This window comes from Aaosphaeria arxii (assembly GCF_010015735.1).
Source record: "Aaosphaeria arxii CBS 175.79 unplaced genomic scaffold BU24scaffold_6, whole genome shotgun sequence".
Classification (NCBI taxonomy): Eukaryota; Fungi; Ascomycota; class Dothideomycetes; order Pleosporales; genus Aaosphaeria; species Aaosphaeria arxii.
Genome location: NW_022983479.1, coordinates 473,031 through 484,492, shown reverse-complemented (window position 1 = coordinate 484,492; position 11,462 = coordinate 473,031). Strand labels below are relative to the sequence as shown.

Here is an 11,462-nt window from a genome sequence, read left to right as displayed (position 1 = left end):
TTGCAGTTCGGAGTGCTGCGATCTTGGCAAAACCGTGCTAGCCGAAGTTCAACCGCCCTGTACAAAAAAAAAGTTCCCTGAGTATAACGACGGCGATCACACTCACAATACTTGATTCAGCTACGCTCGGTTTTATAGATGGCGAAAACCGATACTGTCAGCTCGTTGGGAAAGAAGAGGAAGCGCGAATCGAAGAAGTCCGACCGTGTCCAAACAAAAACGAAGACCAGGCGAACGTCCTCCAGTGAAGAGGTTGAAGATCCTCAAACCGTTATCCTCCAGCTCGAGTCGCAAATTCTTGAATCTCGCCGGCATTACAACAACATTGCGACTCTGATTCAGTCAGTACGAAACCACGACACGGAAAATGACTCTGCGATTCTGGCAGCCGTCGCATTATGTCGAGTTTTCTCAAGATTACTTTCCACAGGCGACATGGTCAAAAGCAAAGGAATGGCAGAGTCGGAAGTCGTCATTGTGCAATGGCTGAAGGAAAGATATCGAGAGTATACGGAAGCACTTATAGAACAGTTTCTTAAGAGTGGAATCGCGGCAACGCAGTCGGCTGCTTTGACACTGCTGATGCGCCTGTTGAAGCAGGAGGCGCAAACACAGAAAGATTATAATTGGAAGCATGGCTCATTGTCTAGGCTGGTGGAGACCGTACTATACCTTCCAGGGGATGACACAATCCGTGAAGAGTTCGTGGAAAAGTACTTCAAACCGTACGATGACATTCGATTCTTCACATTTCAGATCATCAAGTAAGTACATTCGCTCACAGTACCCGTCCATGCGCTTACAACATAGATCCACGTTTGAAATCGAACTCCCAGAGCATTTCGAGACCCTTGTATCAACCAACGCTCTCTCGATCCTTATGACAATGGAGAATATACCCACATCCAAGGACGACCTGCAGAACTTCTACGCGGTTTCGCCTAAGCAATTAGGGGCAGGGTCTCAGGCATTATCTACATATAGGGAAAGCGCACAAAACGCGTGGCTTGCAGCACTACGATCAGGCATGACCAAGGAGCAGCGGAAAGCCATACTAAATGTCTTCCCACATCGAATTGCGCCTTTGTTCCGACAACCGGAGCTTTTGATGGACTTCCTCACAGACTCTTACGATGTTGGTGGTGGGACTTCATTGCTGGCTTTGTCAGGCCTTTACTACCTCATATCTGAGAAGAATCTGGACTACCCAATGTTCTATCAGAAGCTTTATTCCTTGCTGGACGAGAACCTCTTACACTCAAAGTACAGGTCCCGCTTCTTTCGCCTTCTGGACACATTCATGGCATCAACACATTTACCAGCCGCGCTGGTGGCAAGTTTCATCAAGCGCTTTTCCCGACTAGCACTCCATAGCCCGCCTGCTGGTATAGTAGCAGTCATACCTTGGATATACAACATGTTCAGACGGCACCCTGTTTGTACATTCATGATTCACCGAGAAATTCGAGAGCGTGAGTTGAGGGAAGAGATCGAAGAAGAAGGCATGGATGACCCTTTCGATATGGACGAGGTGGACCCCATGTTATCTGGCGCAATTGAGTCAAGCCTGTGGGAGATTGAGACACTGCAGTCGCACTACCATCCCAATGTGGCCACACTGGCAAAGATCATCTCTGAGCAGTTCACGAAACGCTCGTACAATCTGGAGGATTTCCTAGATCATTCATACAATGCCGTAAGTATTCCACTACTAGCCTATCCCATGAGTATCAATCTAACAAGATGCAGCTTATCGAAACGGAGCTTTCAAGAGAATTGAAGAAGGAACCTGTGGTAGAGTACGAGATTCCGAAAAGGATATATACGTCGGAAACGTCTGATTTCAACCCCCTCGGACAGCTGTTGCTGAAGACCTCAAACGCTGCCTAGAGTGCAATCAATCGGTAACGATGTGATTTTTTTAATAATATTCAAATGGAGCACTGAAAGCTACTATCTCTATCCATTACCTTCCATCAAATTGCATGCCAGTAGTGAGACAAATATGCCTTATTTAGCTTTGGTACTTCAATGCGGCGGCAATTTAGCGGCTTGGCGCTTTGGTCCCATTGACGTACCTTTATAACCTCGCCCCTCCGACCGCCTTCACCTCCACAACTCTCAGCTTCGCATTCGGCCCAACCCATACCGCACTCTTCTACCCATTTCGGAGGGAGATCTTTCTCAGATATTCAATATGGCACTGCCGCCGAGGCAAATTTTGACAGAGGAACAGATCCGCGCGCTCACTCCAGAGGAGCGAACTATCGCCATTGCAGAGTGGTCAAGTCCGTAAAATGCCCTTCTCGCAGATTCATCTACTCATAGTTCCATGATAGGTATCAACGCACGTCTACGAAGAGAGCAGGAACAGCGCGCACAGCGTGGAGGATATCGGGGCGCTACGCGAGCTCGTGGCCGGGGGCGAGGTCGAGGATATTACGGATATCAGCCATACCAGACTTTTCCACCCAAGTTCAACAATGCTTCCGCCAACTTCACTGCAGAGTCAAGCACCGTAGCGAGGCCGGTCGTCACGCAAAAGGCCGTAGAAGCACAGAACTCCCCCCAAACCCCATGCCCCGCATTCACAGCAACAGGTATCTTTAGAAGGCTTACGGGTCCAAATTCTTTCTAGTTCATTCCCCTCCTTTGGATCAACTAACAACAGGGTAGGTGTGTGTAAGCGCAACCGTTGTCCGCACATTCACGATCCCGACAAGACAGCCATTTGCAAGCCATTCCTTTTCAAAGGTCAATGTCCTAGCGGCGAGGCGTGTCCACTCTCGCATAATCCGTCTGCGAACCGATCCCCACACTGTATACACTTCCAGAATGACAGTTGCAACAAAGATGACTGTCCGTACGCCCATGTGCACGTCAATGCTGCTGCACCGCTTTGCGAGGATTTTGCACGCTTGGGTTTTTGTGACAAAGGTGCCCAATGCACAAATCGCCACGCCTTGGGAGAATGCCCTGATTACACTAATAAAGGTTCTTGTCATCAGAATAATTGCCGGCTCAATCACGTCGTCCATGCCGGGCGATTGCGAAAGGCTGCTGGAGCAAACCTGTCCGGCGCTGAATCGCCATCAGCACCAAATAGCCCGACTAACAAATCTACCTCTACAACGCCGGATTCAGAGGACGAACATGCTCATGCGCTGACGCAGCAGGATGATTTTGTCCCTTTCGATCCTTGATTCATGATGGACTTTTCCGATTTGGTAGGTCCTCCGTACGTACGTCTAGGTTCAATCACTTCAAATACATAAATTATTCCCATATCACTCAGTCAGCAAGGAAAAACCCTGATGGCTGATCATACAGTGCACTACATTATAGGTCTGAAGACATTTTTGAACACTAGTTGAGACAGCATAAAATCGATCATAGAACCTACATACATCCGAAGGCACTATGGCAATATTAATACAAAGGAAGTTCACAATGAAAACCCGACGGAGTACATCCCACACCCTAATCTTCACGAATAGGACGGATAGTTACACACCTTCTCCGGAGCGGACTCGCTTCCACATACCATCGAATGAAATGTCGGCGAAGGCTACAATAGCCGCTGAACGCCCCATTCCGATGGACGTACGAGAGATGCGAACACAACCACAACCCTGCAGCTGCGGCATATGTGAGGAAGAAGGTGAATTTCATTGGCAAGTGGCACGCATGTTGTCTGTATAGGAACGGCATTTCTGGTTATCTTCATATTCGCTTGCTGTTCAACACGATATGCCATGTTATATACATCAACTGTTAGGTTGTCGCCGGCATCAAAACAGCACGTCCATACCAATTTATTGGGTGCACCAGTTTGATAACTGCACCATTTGAAAGCCAAAGGCATCTGATATTCACCCGACAAGCACGATAGAAGTCCTAGCATGTTTCGGACGACCTAACGCCACACACTTTCGCCCGAGTGAGTGCAATCTGCGAAGTTTCCATGACGGTCCCGACACCCTATCAGTGGATGTATCCATCGATATACCACAAAAGCCCTCTTGGATGTTCTTACATCAACCTTGTATACACTATAATCTGTTCGATTTGTCAATCTGTTCACTTGTTCTACTCCCATCGGTACCACGAAGGATTATGCCTTCACAGCCGACTCTCAGATGCGCCATTCTTCCAAATTCCAAAAGTCCGGTACTGATACCCTCAATCTGTATGTGTCCAAATCTCAACATACCCTGTACTCGCTTTACTGCTATGCTGTCTCATCATAACGGGCGAAAGTGTGTGCCGACGACATAGGTCTATCCTTGCGTTCATGTCACATTCATTGCTTTGTTTCTTGTAGCCAGATTGTTTCTTCTTTATATATAGGTGGAACGAGGCGGTATGCAGTGTTTATAAAGACCACATCCTCATGCTGAATAGGAAGTATGCTCTATCCAGCTCAGTGCAATATCACACTGACAAATCAACCTTCTTCAAACTATTTGGCATATCTATCGTAATGGTCAATCGAAAGTCTGGTCTCTTGACCATAGTCATTGTCTTTTTAAATGTGGTTCATGCCACTCCGATGGAACACAATTCGATGGAACATAACTCGGTGGAACACCAGAGCGATGCCCCCGGCATCTGTACGTTCTTTGCGTGAACGATTGGTTGAAATGGCATCTAATAACGTACTCAGATGGAAGAAAAGCCCCCCTTAGAAGAAATTGCTCAGTTATGACGATGTGGATAGCAAGACATACAATCGGTTGATCGGGTTCAAAAAGTTACCTCCACTCAAAGGCGCAAAACCGCCGCCAAAAAGCGCAAAACCGCCGCCAAAAAGCGAGAAGAGAGAGGTTGAGAAGCGTGCCACATTGTTTGAAGAGCCGCAACTTAGGCTCCTTAAAGAAATTTGTGACGCGATTGTGACAAGACTGCGTCCTCGAGACTTTGTCCTTTTTGTCGGTAACAGTGGCAGGTAAGTGAACTTTGGGGGGGGGGATTCTTGGATGATGGATCAAAGCCGAAATGTACAACAGGCTAATTGTGTTCAGTTATATGAATTACTGCTTTAACCACCCGCGAATGGGGGCAATTCCTATGAGTAAAGCGAGGAGATATGAGCAATTCAGTGATCGTGAAAACGATCCTGAAGGCTATGGTAAATTACCTGGAAATGACTGGGGCACGAAAGGAGCCCACCTGACGGAATATTACGCTCGTTATCTTCGTCCAAAGTTCCTTGTAACACAAGAGGACGACAGCCACCAAGTTGCTGATGGTCTGATTATAAACAGATTTCTCTTAGTGGATCACTCTACTTCAGGCAGATCTGTGGATGCCACTAAGCTCCTCATTGATCACGTCTTTCAGTAAGTTCCCTTCTCGTAATTCTCTCTACGCAGATGAGACGTTTGTGCTAATTAGAATTTCACGTTGTAGTTTCGCAAAGCGATACAAGGGACGCTTTGCGGAGTTAGAGGCACGGAATTATGACGCTGTACCATTTTCGATATTCAATGTCCTCGATAAAAAGGACACGGTGAGAATTGGAGGCCATAGAGGTGCCAAGTTTTCACTCAAAGCACCAAAGACTGTGAAGCTCATAGGAGATTTCTGGGTAGGGAGTAAAGGTGATGTGAACCGAATTCTTGGTGACGGAGATCACCATTATCGCAATCAGGTTGACTACTGGCCTGCTCGTTGGAATGCAGATACTGGCTATTGGTGGATGTTGGAGCCGGAAAAGAAACAGCAAGCTGTTGAAATTCGAGCGCAAATCAAGAAATATGTCAGGGATCATAACGGGGGCAGACTCATGGCCCCGGAAAATCTCAACAAGGGCAATGAATGAAGAGATTCCGAGAATTTTTCGAGACTCGGAGTTGGGTGTGATCATTTCATAGACAGGTACCTATAGAATATACATTATCATAGACTATCATAGACCAGATTATCATAGACTGGACACGGGGCAATAGTATCATCATTCTAAATATCAAGTGAATTTACACGTATCAAGATACTTGTTCCTATTCTCCAGAATCGTGCGAACCTCCTTTGTTGAAACATCACGATAACCCTTCATGTGAGGATTTGTTTCGCGCTTTCCAACTAGATAGCAACGCGGTATCCCTGGCTTTTTTTCCTCTCGTGAGCAAACAATCCGAATAATCGTGTTGGAATCTTCTGGCATTTGGGTCTGTTCCGAATGGCATTGTAGATTTGAGAAAGAAACACTGTCAAGGAAAACCTATCTCTCAGACTGTCTCACATAAGTTCATAGCGCATAGCGTTCCTTCCTCCGGCATGATAGCCATTGGATATCCTACCCCGTTCATAAGGTTCTATCTTTGTGTTTTCAAGTCCTTCAGCGACTCGATTGGGATATGTTCACAACCAGTCTCGATGATAGAATACATAGCCCAGAATCAGGAGAAAGATGTAATAGTCAATGAAAGAAAGACATAAAAAAGGATTGCCACGCACTTCGGGAACATAATGATTACGTGATGGACCAGCATCGTGGAAGAGAAATTATATTTGAAATAATTATGTATGTTGAGGGACGTCTTTGGTGTTGGCAGTATGAATTACTTCTGCGCTGAGAAGGGAAAGGCCAGTTCAACAGCTGTCGATGTATTTGTGCCTTAGACATAGCACTCAAACAAATTAATATATAGCACTGAAAACAAATAGTATAAGTTCGAAGCTAGTATATTAATATTAGGAATTAGACTGACCATAAAGCAAACTCGCCTTTGTTGTAGCATTTCTTGCAGGCATGTCAAAGATCTTTAAATAATCAAGCCGATGGAGGCTGAGAAGCTGAGGCAGGCTGTGCTTGGCCATCGCCTACCTACGGTACCTCATGATGCGACCACCTACATCTTTCGGTCAGCCGCCAATGTACTTTAACATCATTTCGAAGAGTTTCCGACGATATAGGACGACACTCAGAATCCAGTGACTCCTGCAAACAGAGTCACCAGCCGCCATTGCCCCTTTGCCGTATCGGTATAACCACACGACTCCCGCGCCCCACCAAGCGACGCGCAACACCAAACTCTGACCACGATGCCTCTTCGAGACCTATTGAAGAAGAGAGACAAAATCAAGACTGAAGGCACTGCTTCAAGTGACCATTCTGGACCTCCTTTATCTCCCGATGTTCCAGAGTTTACGTTTATGCGCACGACGACCAATACTCAGGAGCGCATCGAGCCACCGAATTACCCTGGCGACCCGACGCGCCAGCAGCCATTGCTTTCGCCAGACTCGCACAAATCTTTTGGGAGGTTCAGGAGGTCAAGCAATGCATCCCAGACACAGAGCGGGGGGGACGAGCATCGCGGGAAGGGGGACAACATGCTCTCGGGCTTCCGTCGAAGTAGATCTTCGAGCTCGGTGAACGTCCCAGGGAACCTGCCTGCCGTAAACGAGGGTGTTGCGCGCAACGAGGATGACGAGGCCAAGTGGGAAAAAAGAGCAACCATTATGGTGCAAGGAAGCGTTTTGAGCCAAAGTGGGAGCACGACGCCGGTGCACGAGGGTGGAAATGCAACGTCACAACGAGCGAGGAGTCGAAGCATTAGCGAACCTTCAGGAGATACAAACATACAGGAGGCAATACGACTACATGAGTCTGGAAATCTTGAAGCATCGACTAAGCTCTTTGCGAAACTGGCAGACCCGAATGGAGAGAATAATGCTCTCAGTCAAGTCCTTTACGGGCTTGCTCTGCGGTACGTTCACATTATCTCTGGTGCCTGAAATATATCGTTCATGTGCTATACCTTTGTTTTGAGGGGAAGGTCATGATCTTTTCCTTGGATCCATTGAAGGTTACCATGAAAAAAAGGCCGCGATAGTACATTTTCCTCGCGTCGTACGCCTGGATCATGTTGTCAACAACACGTGAGGCTGACATTGAATAGGCATGGCTGGGGTTGTGAAAAGAACCTCGAACAGGCCGTCACATATCTCAATCTTGCAGCTTCCAATAGTGCTAACATAGAGGCACTTGCACTGTCAGCGGGTATGAAGAAGGGGGGAGCAGCAAAAGGCGAGCTGGTACTCGCCATGTACGAGCTGGCTAATTGCTTCCGGTGAGTATTGGGAACCCTCAACAGAAACCTGACCATTGACATGCTGGTGACAGGAATGGTTGGGGCATCAAGAAAGATCCGGTGGCCGCAAAGCAATACTACGAGACGGCAGCTAATCTAGGTGACACTGATGCTATGAACGAAGTAGCCTGGTGCTATCTTGAAGGCTTCGGATGTAAGAAAGACAAGGTTAGTCAAAACCAGCCTCTGTGTTGTCCGTCCGTGGATTTGAAGTGGGAGAGCGTCGAGCAGTTCGACACCGATCAGCTTTGGTATTGTTGCGTACGATGCGGCACGGTCGAATTATGGTGCAAGTAAGCATCGTGATTCTTCTGCCAATCACACGGAACACCACCGGGACACAGATATCCCAAATTCTCAAGCCTCACTTCTTGGGCATCACTGAAAACACACGGCTAATGTATCTGACACTTTGACAGTTCAAAGCGGCTCAGTTTCTTCGACTCTCTGAGGAAAAGGGCAATAAACAACTAGGTAACACATGGTAAGTACCATTTCGTTATCGTTCCCTACCCGGTCAACACATCCGTTATCCATCGAGATCATTGTATGGATCGCCAAAGCAGGAGTAAAACCAATCCGCGATGGCCGCCAATGCATCCTTCCATGACAGCACCGTTACGCTGGCGGGTTCCCGGTCATTGACGGGATCGGAATTACTCGTTCCCGCAAGGTCCCGTCACGCTTTCTTGCTTAATCTCTGCTAAAAGGTCGTGCTTGGAGATATTGAGCACGCCCTTTGGGCTCTCATGAGAGAACAGCCGAATGCTCGGGATGTGGATGGAATAATGGAAATACAGCACCACCAAGCGTCGCCATGACCGTTCCCGATTGGGAGCAAGCCTCTCACTTTATGGTTTCGAAAACTATCCGCCTTGGCAAATTGATTGGACACGCCTTCTCCATCTCGAAAGGACCCCTGCACCTCAGCCGTGCGGAATCTAAGCGGGCCTCTCCGCTGTGGTTTGGGCCCTGTCACATTCCTCATTCCCGCAGACGTCCACCCCCCACGGTCACATCTTTCTCTCCATCCATGGACGTCTCGCTATACCCATTCTAGAGCTGGCCCAGGGTACGACATATCATTCGCTTTCGCTAGGACCCGGCACGTTGGGACTGTCCTATTTGCGCATACACGTGGCGTGCTGTCGCTGGCTTCGGTTCCAGATTCAATAAGCGGAAGCAAAGCGTGTGGATGCCGATGACGGACCTAAGCGACGACAGAGTAGGGGCACTCGTGATGGAGTGTCACATTGGCCTGTCCAACACTTGGTGTCGTCAAAAGCGGATGCATGAATGGCTTTTGAATTCCATCCACAGGTGCTATCATGATGAACGAACAACAAAAACAACAAGTCAAGCCGATGGAGGGGAAGGCTGCCTACCTTACATGGCATCCACTCGACTCAACTGCACGGCAATCCCGGATCAGTCTCTTCGATATTTGCACAACGAGTCGGATTATAGTAATGGAGCACGTGCTGACGATATCTTATTGTAGGATCTGGAAGGACAAATACAACCCCAAATAGAGGTCGCCAAGTCGAGCAACGCTCACTCGAAACCAGCATCAACTTCTCCCCCCGCACTCTAAATGCCTTGTCCCGTTGCATCCGCTGCCAGTCGATTTGTTTCTGCAATTTTACCTGTTTTGCCGCGGGGGGGTTTATCGTTCTGTATAATCTTATTGCATCACATATCTTGCAGTTAGCTAGATCCTGCTTTTCCATACCCTGTTTGTTTCTTTCCATACCCCTCTGATGGCGCGACCCGGCTGACGGCCGTTGTCACTTTCCCCTCTACCGGTGGATACAGCAGTGGCGGGGTCTCTGGGTCATCTGGAACATATTCTCTACGCAATCGTTCGGGTAGAATTCTTAAACGGGCAATCTGAGAGCGAGGGTGGTGGCAATAGTACTCGTACTGGCAGTTGTTGTAGGCAGTATAGGAAGGAGGCACTTTACTGTGTATTGCTAGCAATAGCCTTGTCTTGCCCCATACCGTGCCACCTTCGAAAGAGACTAAAATCGCGGGACGATGTTGTTATTATTGATCTCGTTGTAACCATGCCCTACCAGATTGTCGAATTGCTATCATGTACGTTATGCTGGTGTCAGCTGTCACACTTTAATTCCAACGTTCATCGGTGAATCTCTCGGAACTGTGTGAGCAGTGTGGGTGGGTGTTGTTTGTGCTTGTGCTTGTGAATGTGTGTGTGTGTGTGTGTGTGTGTGTGTGTATGTACGCCCTCGCCTGATGTGGTCCTCCACACCCTCAAAGTCTTTCGTTTAGGTGTGTGCACGTTCTTTCAATGTTAAACACGCAGATCAGTTATGTGCCTAATGTGTGCCTAATGTGAATAACTAACAGATGATAATAATAACAGCAGTGATAACGATAATAAAAGTGAAAATACGAAATACGTGAAATCTCATTCGGTATCTTTATCTACCATAAACCCTACCGAAACAAGGTGGTGGTGCGAGACAAACCTAAAAAAGAAGAAGACGAAGACGAAGACGACGATCAAAAGATCCCCACTCCGAAATGTCAGTCAGTAAAGGATCTGATCCACCCCAAAGGAAGGCCCAGTCCAGCCCCAGCCCAGCCGCTCAGCCTTTTCCCCACTACACTACATCGCGTTTACTTTCGAAGATCTTACTTACATGGAATAAATAATCAATCATACGGCACGAGCGACTTGATCCTGCACGGCGTTCAATACTAGTATCTAGCATGTTTCAGTAGTCCCTCGCACATGATGGTACGCAAAATAAAACTCCAAAATAAACCTGCTCATAGGGCGGGACTAGGGAGAAATAATGAATGATCCCTACTGCCGTGCGGGCAGACAGTCACGATCGCGATTTCGGGATCATATGTCGGCGGGTAGTCTACGGAGCAGGGGCTGAGTGGTGACGAATGTGCCGTCAGTCGTGGGTGAGGAAGGGGGGGGGGAAAGAAATCGCTTGCGAGGGTGGGCTTTTCTGATTTCCCGCTCGTATGATGGATGGGCCCAGGGCAAGATGAGACGATTTGCGTGTGGGTGCCAGTCAAAGCAGAGTCAATGTCAGGCCAGTAATGTCCAAGCCACCCACCATTCTGGAGCTGCGCTGCGCACCCGAGTTGCACCGCAGCCAACGCCAACGGGCTGAGAAGCAAGATATGTGGGTTTGGCAGACGGCGTAGCGGGCAGGAATCCCCATAGGTCTCGGTCGGAAACGGGGAGTCCAATCTCGGGACTTGGGATGGGATTGGGGATGGGGGTTGAAGGGACAGGACGACGGGTTGAGGGAGTACGACATCTGGGGTACGTCTTTACTGTTCCTCCTCTGCCGTACGACTGGTTCGTTGCTCTGCTGC

The 11,462-nt window shown here is 48.1% G+C and overlaps 4 protein-coding genes across 4 annotated transcripts; all 4 read left to right on the top strand.

Annotated features, from left to right (window-relative positions):
- The first annotated feature begins 102 nt into the window (after positions 1-102).
- BU24DRAFT_372517 (CBF-domain-containing protein) lies at positions 103-1,946 on the top strand. The gene is made up of 3 exons (XM_033524505.1): positions 103-764; positions 811-1,696; positions 1,750-1,946. Exons 1-3 carry the CDS (start codon positions 139-141, stop codon positions 1,888-1,890), a joined length of 1,653 nt encoding a protein of 550 aa, XP_033381604.1. The 5' UTR covers positions 103-138; the 3' UTR covers positions 1,891-1,946.
- Positions 1,947-2,197: 251 nt separating this feature from the next.
- On the top strand, positions 2,198-3,203 carry BU24DRAFT_411028 (uncharacterized protein; the record flags this gene model as incomplete). The annotated part of the gene is made up of 3 exons (XM_033526027.1): positions 2,198-2,288; positions 2,340-2,600; positions 2,677-3,203. 3 exons carry the CDS (start codon positions 2,198-2,200, stop codon positions 3,201-3,203), a joined length of 879 nt encoding a protein of 292 aa, XP_033381603.1.
- Positions 3,204-4,532: 1,329 nt separating this feature from the next.
- Positions 4,533-5,824, top strand: BU24DRAFT_411027 (uncharacterized protein; the record flags this gene model as incomplete). Its single annotated transcript, XM_033526026.1, has 4 exons — positions 4,533-4,613; positions 4,689-4,948; positions 5,025-5,342; positions 5,413-5,824. 4 exons carry the CDS (start codon positions 4,533-4,535, stop codon positions 5,822-5,824), a joined length of 1,071 nt encoding a protein of 356 aa, XP_033381602.1.
- A 1,223-nt stretch (positions 5,825-7,047) lies between these two features.
- BU24DRAFT_351309 (HCP-like protein) lies at positions 7,048-8,587 on the top strand (the record flags this gene model as incomplete). The annotated part of the gene is made up of 4 exons (XM_033523688.1): positions 7,048-7,715; positions 7,908-8,078; positions 8,132-8,267; positions 8,519-8,587. 4 exons carry the CDS (start codon positions 7,048-7,050, stop codon positions 8,585-8,587), a joined length of 1,044 nt encoding a protein of 347 aa, XP_033381601.1.
- Positions 8,588-11,462: the final 2,875 nt, after the last annotated feature.